Source organism: Lissotriton vulgaris, chromosome 2_1 (assembly GCF_964263255.1).
Source record: "Lissotriton vulgaris chromosome 2_1, aLisVul1.2, whole genome shotgun sequence".
Lineage (NCBI taxonomy): Eukaryota > Metazoa > Chordata > Amphibia > Caudata > Salamandridae > Lissotriton > Lissotriton vulgaris.
In genome coordinates, this window is record NC_141687.1 from 2,063,979,127 (window position 1) to 2,063,996,250 (window position 17,124).

Below are 17,124 nucleotides of genomic sequence, written 5' to 3' on the forward strand. Positions count from 1 at the left end.
CCCTCTGATTACATGCCTGCTGCACAAGATGAGGCTTCAGCCCTGTCACGTCATACTGATTGCGCCCAGGTGGCCACGTCGTCCATGGTTCACTGATCTCCTTCTATTTTCCCAGTGCGATCCGATTCTTCTTCGCCCTCTGCCTCACCTACTCACCATGAACCAGGGACAGATTTGCCATCCGGATCCAGCGTATCTCCAACTTCATGCCTGGAACCTGAGCACAATGAGTTCGCACGTTTGAATATTGCTTCGGAGTGCAGGGAAGTGCTGGCTCGTGTGCGCGCTCCTTCCACAATTAAGACCTATCAATTGAAATGGAAGCGTTTTTATGTCTGGTGTCACAATGAAGCACTCTATCCGATGCACGCCAAGCCAGAACAAATCCTGCCTTTTTTCCTATCTCTAGCAAAGAAAAGGACTCTCTCATTCCATTTTAAAAGTCTTTCTGGCAGCGATTTCTCGCTTTCGTCATGATGGTTCCACATCACTGTATTCATCTCGGATCATCCGGCAGTTCTTCAGGGGCCTATTCCGGATGTTTCCGCCCATACGCCGTCCACCGCCTGCTTGGCGCCTGAATCTGGTTTTATCACAGCTCCTCCTACCTCCTTTTGAGCCCATCCATTCAGCGGACTTAAAATTCCTCACGCGGAAGGTTGCTCTTCTACTCGCTCTTACATCCTCTAGGTGAGTAAGTGACATTCAAGCATTCACCATTCAACCTCCATTTCTTCAATTTTCTAGGGATGCTGTTACTTTACGTACAAATCCAAAATGTATCCCTAAGGTACCTACTGATCTTAATGAGCCTGTCATTCTCAGGACTTTCTTCCCAAATCTTCAGTCTCCCGCTGAGCGTTCTCTTCATTCTTTGGACTTAAAACGCTGCCTTAAATTCTATATTCAGTGCACCGCTCCTTTTCGAAAATCAGACCAGCTCTTTGTGGCCTACGGCCGAATGCGCTAAGGACAGCCAGTCAATAAACAATCCATTGCTAGATGGATTTCTTCTGCCATCTCTTTCTGCCATCAACGAGCTGGCAAGCCTCTTTCTGCTCCGGTGCGAGCACTGATGAGGGCTGTCGCATCATCTACCGCCCTCTTTGCTGGAGTGCCTCTGCATCAGATCTGCAGGGCTACGACGTGGTCTAGCAGACACCCGTTCACGAGGCACTACTGTCTGGAGTCAACTGACGCTGCAGACGCTGCTGTGGGTCAAACGGTGCTACGAAATAATTTCAACTAAGGTGAGCCTCTGTTGCTTCCCGCCTCCTGTCATAAAAGGTTTTGCCATATGTTTATATATATATATATGCAATGTTCATATGTGCACTAAATCTTCCTTACTTTGGTGTTCAACTGCCTTTTATGACTCATGTATTGGTTTACTGCTTTCTATTCTTATCCAAGCATGTGAATCTATGAAAGACACCCCTAATACTGGAGAAGAACATTTGTTACTTACCTGTAAACTGTGGTTCTCCAGTATTGGTGTCTTTCATAGATTCACATGCGACCCACCCTTCCTCCCCTCAGAGGCTCTCTTCTCTCCATGCAATATGGCTCTCTTAGTGCTACGAAAATCTGAGGGCTTGAGCTTCTGAGGAGAAGGTTCTAGAGGGTGCTGCTGCCTGATTGGCTAGAATGTGGACTATTAGAATGACACTGATATGTTACTAAAGTGAATTCTCCCTTTAAGGCTTCTATGGGCCTTTTTAGTACTATGGTACTTTTAACTTTATGTCTATATTTTATATGTATTACATTTTATATGTATATGTATAATTGATATTTTTCTATTTGTATTTATATATATTTTACTACTATTTGATGTACCGTGGGACTTCGACGACAGGGAATATTCAAGCATGTGAATCTATGAAAGACACCAATATTGGAGAACCACAGTTTACAGGTAACTAACAAATGTTCTTCTTTCTGTCCATCCGGACAAGGTTATGCACAGAACATGTCCATCCTTTCTTCCAAAGGTTGCCACTGCCTTTCACATTGGGTAGACCATCACTTTGGCCACCTTCTTTCCGCCTCCGCTTCCTTCCAGAGAGGGAGAGAGTCTCCACCGTCTGGACCCAAAACGTGCGCTCTCATTTTACCTGAACCACACACAAAAGTTCCAGGTGGATGACCATCTCTTTGTTGGCTACGTTGGCACCAAAAAAGGTCGGGCTGTACACAGGAGGACTATCTCCAGTTAGATCGTCTTGTGTATTAAAGCTTGTTATTCTCTGCCTAAAAAGGAGCCTCCCTTGGGGCTGCGTGCCCATTCCACCAGGGCGACGGCTGCCACTAAGTCGTTGGGACCTGGTGTCCCCTTACAAGACAACTGTCAGGCAGCTATGTGGGCTCGTTGCACACTTTTCCGAAGCACTACTGCCTGGACAGCCAAGTACGGAGAAAAGGCTACTTTGGCTGTTCTGTTCTCCGGGACTTCATGGTGTGATCTTGGTTCGCAGACCCACCACCGGGGTTGGTATTGCTGGGGTATCTATTCTAAGGAAAGGAATCTATCACTATGTGTTTCTTTCAGATGAACAAGTTATTTACCTTCGGGAACGATATATTTGTAAGAAACATTAGTAGTGATAGATTCCTTACCGCCCTATCCATCCTCCCCGTTCTGCAAACTGATTTCTAGGCTTAAGGTCATCCCTTTCAGGGCCCTGGTTTCAAGGCACCACTGGTCAGTATCTTGCATCGCTCTGCGTTTACAGGGCAAAAAGTCGTGTACAGAACTGTCAGCGCGCGAGGGTGGCATCTGCTGCCACGTCATCACGGCGACCACGACACCAACGAAGGACGGGGAGCCACACAACACCACCTTCTGACGTGCAGGGGTACTGCTGACCAAGACTTTCCGGATCCAGTCTGACACCTGGGGTAATTCTAAAGTAAGAAATCTCTCACTACTAATGTTTCTCACAGATATATCATTACCGAAGGTAAGTAACTTTTTCTTCAGAAAACCTGTAAGGGCCCAGGCACGAAGCACACCCACACATGGGGCAGGGATAGGTTGCCAGAGCAGGATTGAGCGCCACTTTATGCGGTGACTTCCTGACAGCGGCACAGTGTTTCCCGTTCTATTTTGTAGTACTCTAAACTGATTTTTAAACACACATCTTTTATCTCTCCTTTGTATTTGTGGAGTCATTTGTATACTTCAGTTGAAGCACACGTTTCTACAGTGTCTCTGTGCAGCTAGCAGCAGTTCCCCTATGAAGTGTTTTGAATGCATAAACAAACTTTTTTTTGAACCAGCACATCTTTTAGTTAATTGAAAATAATCCCCATATAGGTTAAACATCTGTAGTATAGCTCTAATCAAGGACACATACTGGCATAATGGCTCAGGGACTTAACGCTCTCCTCTTACATATGCTGTTATCTGCATGTTAATAGTTCACATCCAATGGAGACTCAGCCTTCCATACTTCCAAGGTTGGCATTTTCCGTACCATTACAATGGTTAATAGTAACATCTCTTGTTTACTGCGCTTAGAAAAGGCAGAAATTAGATCTAAAGTGAACTATTAAAAAACATGTTTTTTTTCCATTTATAGATTTTGTTTTCTTTTGTTGCAGCCGTTTCTTCCTTTATCTGACAGTGGCACCATTTATGACTCTGATGAAAGCATTCCAAGTGATGAAGATGAGGATGATGCTTTCTTTTCAGACACCCAAATTCAAGAGCACAAAGACTCAAATTCTTACAGGTCAGATAAACGTATATTATGATTTTCAATTTAAAATTTTTGCAATTAATCATTGAACATGAAATCGTTTTTTTATGGATTCTAAATTTCACCAAAGTTACATGTTCTTCTTCCTTTTTGGTTGCTATTTGAGTTCATATCAAGTTGTACAGAATAAATTGTTGTGCTAATCTTGAGTACCATAACATTTCAGAGAAAATCATGTTTCTAACAATGCAAGTTGCATACTTGTTCTAACGGCATGTGATGCACTACAAGGATTTAGTAATAAATAATAATAATAATAATACTGAGTTTTATAAAGCGCACAGCTACCTCCGTAGGAAGTGTCCCGGCGCTGGCATGGGCAGTGAGAATCATAATGCAAGAGAGATGAGATTTATTGCGTGAAAAGCCATGTTTTCAGTAGGCTTCTGAAGCAAGGTTCGGAGGGTGCTTGTTGGATTTCCTGTGGCAAGGTGTTCCAAAGCCGTGCCGTACTTACGGAAAAAGTTCTTCCACCTAAGCGTGCCCTTTTCACTCGAGGAACGTGGAGATGGACCTTATAGTTAGACCTTAGGAGTCTGACCTGAGAATATCTAGGCAGTCGTTTTTTTAAGTAATTTGGGCAGGTCCCATGAAGGGCTCTGTAGGCCAAGGTGAGCGCCTTGAATTTTATGCGACTTGCCACAGGCAGCCAGTGTAGCATGCGCAAGTGGGGAGGAATGTGATGTCTGAAAGGGACCTGCCTGAGTAATCTAGCCGCTGAATTCTGAACGATTTGCATCTTTTGCAACAAAAACTTCGGCAGGCCTAAATAGAGGCCATTGGCATAGTCAAGCCTTGAAGTGATTGTGGCGTGGATAATCGTTTTGCGGCAGCTCACTGGGAGCAGTCGGAGAAATCTGCGTAGGCTCCTCAGTTTACCAATGCATCCTCCAACGACCTTCTGTATCTGGGGAGCAAAGGATAGGCCATTATCCCATGTAACCCCCAAATTCTTTGCCTTTATGCTCGGAGATGGCGCGGGACCCATCTCTTCCGGCCACCAAAGCTCAGCGGGGGGGTGGTCGCTTGTGCCAAAGAAGATCACCTCCGTTTTGCCTGCGTTTAATTTCAGTTTGTTGGTATTCATCCAACAGGCCACGTCGCGAAGGCAGCCCTTACAGTTGGAAAATGCTGCCTCCGAAACCTCAGAGAATGGGAAGACCAGCTGGGTGTCATCAGCGTAGGAAATTGCAGTGACTCCCCAGTTGGCAATCAGTGTGAACAGCGGGGCCAAGTAAATATTAAAAAGCAGCGGGCTCAGGGCAGAGCCCTGTGGGACCCCGCAGTTCAAACTCCTGGAATCAGAGGAGAAGGTGCCAAGAGCCACCTTCTGCGATCTGTTGGACAGATAGGAGTGGAGCCAGCCTAATGCCTGGGCTTGGAGGCCGATCCCAGCCAGGCGTTGTAATAGCCTGTCGTGATCCACCGTATCAAAGGCAGCCGATAGATCCAGGAGCACCAGCATTGCCGATGCTCCTGAATCCAGCGACCACCTAACTGACTCGGCCACCTCAATCAGGGCGGTCTCGGTGCTGAAACCGGCTCTAAAGCCTGATTTAGTGACCTGTCGTTTCTAAAATCACCGTGCTTGCAACTGCAAAATGAACTTTCTAGCTGTGTACTACCCCTATGGTTCGCAGAAGCCTGTCCCAATTCATAAGGGGTGTTGTGACTAATTCTGAGTTGCATTAGGGAGCCGGCTTGAAAGGAGTAGCTCCTACTAATTGCGTATTTCAATGAAACATATCAATTGGGTCCAAATGCAAAAGCATACACAAACCGTTTGGCAGTAATACTTTTGCAACCAGGAAGCTGTCCCTGGTGAGATTTGTCGGGTGCCCGTGGAGTTGGGATTTCTTTTTTTAAGTAGGTGCATGGGTTTCTTAAAAACAAAATGTAGTTTGAAAATGAGAACGTAGGAAGGTTGTTTTATATTCTTCAAGGGCCACAATCCTAATGTTTGTAGCCAATCACAGGGTCGAAAACAATGACCTGCTTAATTATTCATTAGGCAAGTCATTTTACACACACCTGCAACTTTGCAATGTGACCTATTAGTACATCAGTGTTTCAGCCACTATTTGTGAACAGCTTTTTCATACTTAAAGGCTTTAGTCCCAATAGTGTATATTTCACATAGTGTGTGTATATATATATATATTCACTGAAAAAAACATAGGTTTTACAGACGTTGTAGGTAGGAATTGGCATTTAAAAAACCTTTGAAATTCACAAAAAAAAAACATAGGTTGCAGGGACGTTATAGTTAGTTGGACATTTGACTCATATAAAACCAGAGAAATGTGCCTGTTATAGTTAGTTGAGCTAACTATAACTCACGGGCCCGCAATGCACTGCTGATGATGTCACATATTACATCACTCATGACATGGTCAGTGACATCACTGATGACATCTTCCAGTGAATGTGTGTTTCTGTAAAGTTTAAATATTTTTTAATATATATCTATGCCAAGGTGTATTGAAGAAAGAGTGGTTTTACAAGTGCCTGAATGGATTATTTAGTAGGTGCATGAATGACTGTATAACTGAGTTATTGAACGCATGAATGCATAGGTTAGTGACTTAACTGTGTGAAAGTCTGTATTAGTCTCTCAGTTGGTGTGTAAGCGGCTGCATGGGTTGGTGAGTAGCTACATGAGTGTCTATATGGGTTATTGATTTGTTGTCGGAGTATCTGTATGGGTGCCTGTGTGTGTGTGTGTGTGAGTGTGTGTGTGAGTGGGTGGGGGTGTGTGTGATTCTGTGCATAGATGTCTGAGTGGGTGATTTACTGGTTGTATGGATTCAAAAGTGCATCTGGGAAGGGCTGTATGAGTGAGTTAGTGTGTGTATGGGTGTGTTGGTGATTGAATGAATGTGTCTGTGGTATATGTGTGAGTTTCTACATATGTTTTAAGGCAGTATATGTGAGTGTTGGAAGTATATAAATGACTATACATGAGAGTAAGTTATTTGAAGAATGCATGTATAAACGATTGTCTCCTTGTATCAGTGATTGTATAAGACAGTAAGTATTTGTTTGTATCTGCATAAATAAGTGATGTGTGTGTATACATAACTGAGTTGGTGTATATGACTGTATACATGAGTAAATGGGTATGTGATTCATTCTTTGCAAAACTGACTAGGTGTGTGAGTAACTCTATGGATGAGTGGTGGAGTGTGACTGTATGTATAGGTTTATGAGTGCATATTATAGCACTGTATTGATGAGTAACTGTATGTAGAAGTGACTGGATGTGTGTATAAACCTAGGAAATAGTTTGTGGTATGTAGTATCTGGCATTGTTGTATGTATGCTTTTAAAAATGGTAGTCTGTATTTTGGAGTGGGTGTATCAAAGTTTATATAGGGCATCAGTATGTGCATCAGATTATCATGTGGATGATGGCTTTTGAGATGCCATCAGTGCTGTCATCAGTGATGTCACTGACCATGTCATGAGTGATGTAATATGTGACGTCATCAGCTGTACATTGCGGGCGCGTAAGTTATAGTTAGCTCAACTAACTATAACAGGCAAATTTCTCTGGTTTTATATAAGTCAAATGTCCAACTAACTATAACATCCCTCAATCCTATGGTTTTTTAGTGAATTTCAAAGGTTTTTTAAAAGCTAATTCCTAACTATAACGTCTGTAAGTGAATTTCAATCGTTTTTTAAATGCTAATTTAATATTTAAATATTTATAAAACCTATATTTTTTCTAATTTTTTTAAATAATATTTTGGAAGTCTATTATCCTTTTTTTTTTTTACTTTAAAAATTATGTAATGTTTTATATCTTCCCCCAAAAATAAGTCTCATTTTTTTTTTAGAGAAAACTTGAGTCCTGTACCTGTAGTCTACCAAGCTCTATCAGCACCCGAATCCTATCCCCCATATTGCTAAACTCGTAAATGATGCGCATTGCATATCCGACGGGTACGTGGCACCGCGTCCTGCGTAACAACATATACATATGAGGTCGCGCCAACTGCTACTTTTTTATGCAACGAGTACGCAGCACCAAGCCGCGAATTACATCATGTATGTATAGGGTCACGCCCGCTGCGCGTTGCGTATGCGACGAGTGCACACTGCCAGGCACTGTATTACGTCATAGACGTATAGTGTCGCGCCGGATACGCCATTCCCTCATTTTCTTTTTATATCTCAAAACTATATCTAAAGAACTTTAAATTGTATATGAGAGCAAGCAATAATCTAAAATATTTTAAACATTTATCTATTTCTAACTATAATAAACTTATATTGTAGTAAATATATTTTCTCAAAATCCCATTGGGTACGGCCTCCTTGCGCGCTGGCTGCACGATTACCATGTGACCTTAAAAAAAAGCAGTTGATTACTTCATAACAATTCCCATTGAAACAGTTGGAAAACGCCACCCATTTTACTCATTCTCTCTACAGCATTTGATGAGACACACCTCTTCTGCTTATAGAGCTTTTTTGAAAACTTTTTGCAATGTACACATATCTTAAACTACACACAACATGCAACCATCATCTTCAAAAATATTCATGGTCTGTAAAGTAGCCTTCCACCTGTGATAGCCATGCACCTAAAAGTTACATAGCCAAACTTTTCCCCACTGCCAGAGATAACATGGTTGCATACGCTGTCCACAGCACAATCTAATGTGGTACCGCCCAGGGGCAGTATCATGCATAGATAATGAACGCAATAACACAGATAGATAGTGGAAGTGGGTACGGGCACCTGCACTTAATACCTTTTTATTAACCAGGGTCCCTATCCAGTGTCCTCTCTCCTGGATACGTGTGGGATAGATGAAAACCAGCCCTCAGGGAATGGTTGCGGCTGGCATCAACTACAACAGTAACCATTGGATCACACACGGAGATTCAATAATAAAAGGGTCAATAGTTTGTGCTGCAGTAAGGTACGGACAGTAGATGTGAAATAATACAGAAAAAATTCTATCGTAAAAGAACCACAGCTTGTGGTATACTGAGACACATGGAATAGATCTGAAATAATACACAAAAAAATTGTATCATAAAGGGTCCATCAGTTCTAGTGCACTCAGATTGCCACATCAAAAGCATTCATCATGTGCACAGCCAGCGATAATGTGTGCTGCAGGCAGACCGTGCTAGGAGCAATGTCTGTTGTCATTAACACTACATCATCTGCAATAACGACTCGGTCTGAATTGTGAACACTGCTGTCTGTAGTGTAGGCCAGAGAGAGCGGTCAGCAAGGGCCCACAGCCACGTGGCATTGACTTAAGCTGCCCAGTTTGCAATACACGAAGCAAGAAAAAGCATGTGTGGAGCCAGCCAATGATGCGTATATGTGTTGCGGACAGAGCGCACTGGAGCAATATCTTTTGCCTACAGTACTGCGTTATCTACAATAGCGACAAGGTCTGAATTGTGAACACTGCTGTCTGCAGTGTAAATTGAACGCAGTAGTCACACAGACATCCATGAATACTTTTTCCTACTTCCTCCACACAAACTACAACAACATAAATTACAGAAAACTCCGCAATAAATTAATTAAAACAATTTGATTTTTGATCTCTGCTGTCCACAGTGTAGATTGTTATTCAGTGTTCTTTTCCACTACCAAGAAGAATTTGGTCATTGTACTAAACCTATAACTCATCTAAAAAAAGTTCTTCAAGCAAGTATACTGAAAGGATATTGTATATATTTCAATAGACGTTGTAATTACTTGACTACTGGATTCTCTACTTAAACAATCACCATTCGATCTGAATTGTGAGCCCTGCTGACCCCAGTGTAGGCCAGAGGCAGTGGTCATTAACGCCTCACAGCCACGTGCCTTTGGATTCCAAGGACGGAGTTGGTTGCACCTGATCGGAGGGGGTACACAGAAATAATCACACACTTTAACTTCTGACATTGTCATTCATAGAATCAACACCCCGTTTCACTGTTTGGATCTGCTTTACCGTGGTGTAGTCCACCAACTACAGTCAATCAAGCCCAATAATCATGTGCAGCAGTTAGCTACTGAAGCTCAGAGTCTAATGCACCTTAACTGAGGGAGTTTTTTTATGAAAACCAAGCACCAGATAATATCAGACATTGTACATTGTGGGATCAAGGCACCATTCCATTGTTGGGACGTAGAGTAGGTTGCACCTGGTCGAAGGCAGTACCTTCATTTCACTTTCAGATGTAGTTCTAACATCGTCCATTGTGGGATCAAGACACGGTTCCAATGTTGCTATCTGTTGGACTACTGTATTAGTAGCATACAGAGCACTCCACGCTGCTGGACCTCAGACTGGGCGCTGTGTTCCTGTGTCGCGGTAGCCAGCGTTGATCTCAGGAACCTTCCGACCTCGGCCCAGGAGATTCCGCCGGCACGTGTTGGGCCCTCTTTACCATAATGCGGTTGCGAAAGGTAAACTGTGGGGCATATGTGCGTCGCAGCGGCCATGACGGTTTCTGAGTACCAGCAAGCTGAGAGCATCATTCACGCAGCCACCTTCACTCACAGGGTCAACCTCGTGGCGGTGTAAGCTGTGCAGACCTGGCAGACACGTTCACCATTCCTGGACAAACCACACCCACAGAAACGTGCCTTTTATTCATACCCCTATGTTAGCCTTGCGTACGCCGAGCCAGCCCACTACTCTAAAGATTTTAGTAAGTAGGGGGCACGTACGCGCTATGTTTTCGTAATCTTCCCTACTCACTGTTGTATCATGGTTGCGTCCACTCAATAGACCATCAGTGTATGTTCACATTTACATGTCTGTGCTCTGCATACTCAAGTCTGTCCGGCACATCCCCTCAACACTTTGCATTGTATACTTTTATAATCGAAAACCACTGGCCACCTTCGCACATCATTTGCTCCCATCTCTCCCCACATTTTGCATTGTGTGGCAGAGGTGTCATGCCATCATTGGTTTGTGTCCATGGCTAGCCACGGTTCCCACAGTAGGTAGTATCGTTGCGTCTGCTAGGTGTACATGTTTTTTTGTCATGTTCTATGTGATTATACAAGGTAGCACGTTTATTCACCGTTAGTGATTTGTCGCATTTACATATCGCTGTCTTAAAGAGGATACAGAAGTTTTTCTCACAGGTTAAAAGTGCGACCACAATAGCAGTCATTCATTACTATCCAAGAATGTCCAATTGCACAACGCTTCTAAGCTTACAGCCCCCAATCTTGCATGCTTTATTAAAAGCAAGCCAACTCCCCCCACAATCAGACCAACATTCACACAGCTTTCTAACAGCAGTTATCTGATTCTCAATAACATCCACTCCTACGGAATGTGAGCTGGCATACCTTATGTCCTTAGTGTTTCAAACCGAGTAACTTCCTGTGGCAATGTCTATTCCCACCCACACAAAACAACTCCCAAACTTCAACTTGGCCTTCAATCCCTACTTTGAAAACAGATCTCATTAAACTAACCAAACTAAAGCGCTTTTGTTCAGAATAGAAGTGTCCCTCACTTCTGCAAAATACATTTTTTGACTGCAAATAGCTTGAACTTCAAGTAAAATACTGTCTCCTTTTAAATACGAACCTCCCATTACACTTTGTGAACGGTTAAACAATTTTCAACACATCTCACACCCAAGGTCTGCAACACTTTTTCACAAGGTCTCTTCCAGCCTTCTCACAGTCTTTCAAACTGTTGATATAATACCGAACTTCATTCATTTGATCATCTCTGTAATACCAGGAACAGTGTCAATAATTCTTGCTCTCTTTGCGGCCATCCTACTACTATTTTTGATTGTAAAAAAATGGCTGCGCTTCCTCGGGTAACAACTATGTCTGACAGAATACGCCTCTATGCGAAGCTACCTCAATACTGTCAAAAAATGGAACAACTTTTCGGCTGCCTGCCTCTATCTATTATCTGAGCCAGCTACAACATGACATTTATTTACACATATGCAATCTGTGTGCACCCATCTTTTTATTGCAAAACTTGCCATTTGACTGGCGAATGGATCTATCCCTTGCCAACATCCTAACAATCGCTCCAGATATCCAGCAGGTAATGGAGTATCTTGAAAACCACAACTTGATTGTTCAGGCAGTGGAGCAATGCCGGATGCAATGCAAAAAGTTATCGTGACGAAATGGGATTTCTGCGCAGCCGCGAAAGATCTCATGCAACGTGTAACCTTTGACAACATCGCAGATTGCCTTCCAATTCAAACTGCTGTTCCAAAATATGAGAAACATTACTGTCCCTTCCAGAATATGAATTGGATTGCTTTGCTTTTCTCACACGATGGCAACAATGACCTCTTGGAACATTATGCATCTCAAGCCACTGAAGAACTTCCGGACTGCCATCTCCCAGACTTGTAAGAAATTCACGTTATTCTTGGATTGATTTTTTTCCGACTTTTTGCTTTACATTTTTTAATACACTTCAATTGAACTATTTTCATATAATAACTTTAAGTATGCTCAGTCATTTGAACTCTGTTGTCATTATTGCCCCTTACGTCTCCAGTCTAACCAGGGATAGGTGATGTATAGCATATGCAATTACGCTATTTACTTGCTAAATTAGCCTAAACACGACATCCATTTTGAAACCATGTCTATTCTTTGTGCACACGTCTCTCTGCCTGTCTGTTATCCACAAAGCCCTTTCACACAAATTAGCTCATCCTCAGCCTCTGCTCACGAGCTGGCGATCAAGATAAAGGTACCAGAAGGGTACTGAATGTGCTTCTCAGAAGCGCAATGTTTGTATGCCTCCTCAAAGTTTTAGTGTGGGTAGAACTATTACCAATTCTGATACGCACCAGATTGAATCTACTGTACAACAGATTGCTGACTGTTCTACTGTTGATAATTTTGTGTTACAAAAAAGCAGTACCAGGGTACCTAAAAAATGTGATGATTACATTTTGCAAATGTAGTTTTCTTCGTTTTCTTAAAGGATACATTTGCTAATCGTATCCTACCTTTATTTTCCTTATAGAATTTAGAGTCATTCAAGTCTAATAGGTATTGTTTATATCACATGGAACTGTAACATGTAATGGGGTATTCACTGATATAGGCGATTACGTTTGAATCTAGCAGAACAAGTTGGAGTTTGCCTCAGCTGGATGCCTTAGCTCTTGCACCAGTGTGTCCATTTATGGTACTTAAATAAAGACACTTTTTATGTATCTTTCAAACTTTATCGCTTTATTACACACAGCCACTTTCTTAGACACACCTGATTTCACCAATTGTCTTCTGTGGCATTGCAATATTCTGCATTATATTCTTCACGATTATTTCTTTATTCCTACTTGCTAAAACACTTGAGTAGTAGAGTTCTTCAGACCGGTAGAGGTGAGTAGTTCGCTTCCCTCTCCCTGTATAGTATAAACGCATACTAACACTACATACACAGGTATGCTGCAGCAGCCAGTATCCTACAGTGCCCACAGCACATCACTTTACAGCAATCAGCTCATGGTTTTATCCCCGAGTCTTCAGACCGGTACCAGTGAGTAGTTTGCTTCCCATTCCCGCTATACCACCTGCACAGCTATGCTACAGCGCCCAGAGCACATCAGTTTACAACACTCAGCTCACGGTTTAGGTGCACGCTTTCATCCACGAGTGTACCGGCCCCTCACCTCAGCACCATCCCACAGTGGGCAAAACAGCACTTTCACACTGGTAGAGGTAAATACTTCACTTCCGCCAGTACGCTACAGCGCCCAGAGCACATCAATTTACAGCACTCATCTCACAGTTTAGACGCAAGCTTTCATCCCCGACTGTACGGACACCTCACCTCAGCACCATCTCACTCTGAGGAAAACAGCACTTTCACACCGGTAGGGGTAAATACTTCACTTCACACTCCCTGTATAGCACACCTTAAGCACCTCACAGACGTTACAGTGCTCCTACCCTCCTCTTTCCTACTTTGTTTTACCCTTTTTTCCCCTTCCTCACTTCGACGGAAACACAAAATGGCGGCCAACACTTTCTAGTTGCAACCGAGCGCCCAGAGCACATGGGTTTACAGCACTCAACTCACGGTTTACGCCCACGCTTTCATCCCCGAGCGTACCAGCACCTCAACTCAGTACCATCTCACTGTGGGCAAAACAGCACTTTCACACCGGTAGGGGTAAATACTTTACTTCACACTCCCTGTATAGCTCACCCTAAACACCCCACAGACGTTACAGTGTTTCTACCCTCCACTTTCCTTCTTTGTTCTCCCGTTTTTTCCCTTGCTCGCTTCAACGAAAACACAAAATGGGGGCCAACACTTCCTTGTTGAAACCGTTCACAGCCAATAAGCAGCAAGCTCGTGCTCGTAACGCCTCAGCCAATCAGATGACAGAAATCCCAAATATTGATATCTTTAAATTTCGATATTTCTCCAAAACTACTGAACGGATTGACACCAAATAAACACAAGCGTGCTTTCTCGACCAAGACCCTTCTCCCTGCCAAATTTGGGGTAATTCCGTTCACCCGTTCCCTTGTCTAAAGTTTCCTATTGAAATTAACATGGAGAAAACATGTTTTGAGACCCCCCTTTTTATCTCCGCTCCTCCTTTACGAATCACCCCCAAACTTTCAACATAGCAGCTGATATGAACAAGGAATTAGTTTGGAGAATGTCATAAAGATTCATCAAACGACCCCAAAGTTATAAGCAAAACAAAACAAAACATTTTCTTTGTATGGAAACTTGGTCCTAACTATAACTGCCTATTGGCGATCACCAGTATGAGAGAGATATATATATATATATATATATATATATATATACATAATATATATATTACCTTATAGTTAGGACCTATTATCCATTGGAATTCCGCAACATTCTATTCCCAATAACTTTGGCGCCGATTGATGAATCTTTGCGGAAATTTTCCAAACTTTTGGCCAGCTCTGGTCCGCTTCTATCCTGAAAGTTTCACGGTGATTCGTTAAGTGGGGGCTGAGAAAAAAGGGGGGTTCCGAAACGTGTTTTCCCCATGCAATTTCCCATAGGACCTTTAGCCACAGCTACAGCTTAAACTGCTGAACGGAATGACACCAAATTTGGCAAAGAGGTAGTCCTCAGTTCAGACTTGTGCCTTTTGCTTAAATGGTGTCAATCTGTTCAGTCTGCACGCATTGTTATTGTTTCCAAAGTTCATGCTTCCCCTTATGGGGTGCCACAGGGCTCGATTCTCAGCCCTTTATTGTTTAACATTTATGTTAAACTATTTGCTGATCTTGCTGAGGAGGCAGGGCTGTCAGTTTTTTCCTATGCGGATGACACCCAAATAGTCTTTTCCCTTTCTGCTAAAAGAGCCTTCGGGCCCTCTTGTTTTCAAGTTGGATTGAGTAAAATCATGCAGTGGATGCAAGCCAATTCTCTTAAGCTTAATGGAGAGAAGACAGAGGTGCTCATCCTAGGGAAAAATAAAGAACTTTGGGGCTCCCAACACTGGCCTCCTGAATTGGGTGGTACCCCTCAGCCTACAAACAAGCCCCTAATTTGGGATTTGTGATAGATGATCATCTCTCGATGAGGTCGCAAGCCATAAAGGTGGCTGCAACATGTTTTTCCATTCTTTGATGGATCAAAAGTGTGGCTCAATGGTTAGAGCGGCAGACCCTGATGCACAGGTCTGGCCCGGAACCAGGGTTCAATTCCCGCCTCGGCGGGTCTTGGGCTCAATTTCCTCGGACCTGATAATTCTCGCCTCGGTGCCTATTCTAATCATGGGTCCAACTCTGCAACTCTGGGCAATAGCTGTGCTTAATTTCCACAACGGCCCCAACAGCGCTGGGATACCTGGCTTCACCTTGGGGGTGCCCAGGAGTGGGCATTTTACAGGGAAAAGCCAGGAAGGGTTCCACAGCGGTATGCATACAGCGCCAAGACACCTCAGGGTATAAGTGCGCTATACAAGTACGAATACAAAAAGATTTTATGGATGCTGCCGGAGTCTACAAATAGAACGGTAGTCCTGGTTTTGGTCACCTCTCGCCTGGAGAATGGCAACATCCTTTTTCTTGGAGCCAATAAGGAGGTAATTCATAAGTTACAAATGGTTCAAAATGCTGCTGCTCGCCTGCTCTGCCAGATTCCCAAATTTACTTCCATTTCTATTTCCTTGAGCGATCTCCACTGGTTGAAAGTGGAGAATCGCATTAAATTTAAGACCTTAACCCATATGTATACGATTAAAATGGGTAAGGCTCCCCAATATTTGAGATCCATCGCTCAATTGTACGTTCCTCCTCGTTCTCTTCGTTCAGCCAATTAGACAAAATTTGTGGTCCCAAGGTACAGATTATCTAGGGTAGAATGTTGATCCTTCTCCTATCTGGGGCCTACTTTGTGGAAATCTCTTCCTTTGTCTTTAACCCCTTCCATGCTGGTGACGAACCCCAGCCGTCACGCTCTGCGGCGCTCGTGTGCTGATGACGGCTGGGGTTCGTCACGGCCCGCCCTGTTCTTTTGTTTACCGCACAGCGGCGGAAACGGCCCAGCATGGAAGGGGTTAAGGAATGAGCCCAGTTTTGCGCACTTTCGTAGGATGTTGAAAACCTGGCTTTTTAATCAGTAGGCTTCCATCCTTATCTGTTTCTGACCTCTTTTCAGGCGGCTCCGGGAAACCCTTGGGTAGCTAAGCGCCTTATAAAATTAAATAACATAACATAACATCGTCCCATAAGCGCACCCTTCCGATCACGCGCTGAATGCTAATTGGCTGTCAAGTGGTTTTCAACATTCGAAACCAGGAACTCTTGGCGGCCATTTTGTGCCTCGGTAGAAGCAAGGCTGAGAAAGTCAGTGGAATATGTGTGCAAAACGTAGAAAGGGGGCAGGATCGAAATCATTTTACCCTCTAGACCTGCTTAGGGGGTCCCAGAAGGACCCCCAGGGCCCACACATTTTTTTTTTTAAAGACCCGGCAGGTTTGTGTAGGGTGCGTGGAGTCTGCCGTACAATAGATCAAATAAAACAGAGCTTTTTTTGTAATTAGCCCCCGGGGGCTAAATGCAGGGGGCAAAATTATTACATTTTATGGTGGGCCCATAGGGGCCCCTAGCCCTGGGGATCGTCACCCCCTGGGGCAAAAAAAAAATGGTGGGGTCCAAGGTCCCTAAAGCTGCGGAGACCACCACCTCTTGGGGCTTAATGTATTGTGGGAGGGCCGGCTCCTGCAGTGTCCCGGGGTGTCCATCCCGCCCTCCCATATCATGGAAATCTGTTCTCTCTTTTAAAATCTAACTCGGATTGCTTTTCCACGTAGGGAGCTGCATGTTAGTAGCTCCTCATGTGGAAAAGCAATGCTGGCTCCCAAACGCGTAGAA

At 43.5% G+C, this 17,124-nt stretch overlaps 1 protein-coding gene across 2 annotated transcripts in view; it reads left to right on the plus strand.

Annotated features, from left to right (window-relative positions):
- The window catches only part of DMXL2 (Dmx like 2), a 2,078,996-nt gene that overhangs the window by 1,260,350 nt on the left and 801,522 nt on the right, over positions 1 to 17,124 (plus strand). For both annotated transcript variants that reach the window (XM_086958287.1, XM_086958289.1), the window contains exon 30: positions 3,607 to 3,737. In XM_086958287.1, the coding sequence (XP_086814413.1) occupies positions 3,607 to 3,737 (131 nt within the window). The remainder of the gene's footprint in view (positions 1 to 3,606; positions 3,738 to 17,124) is intronic.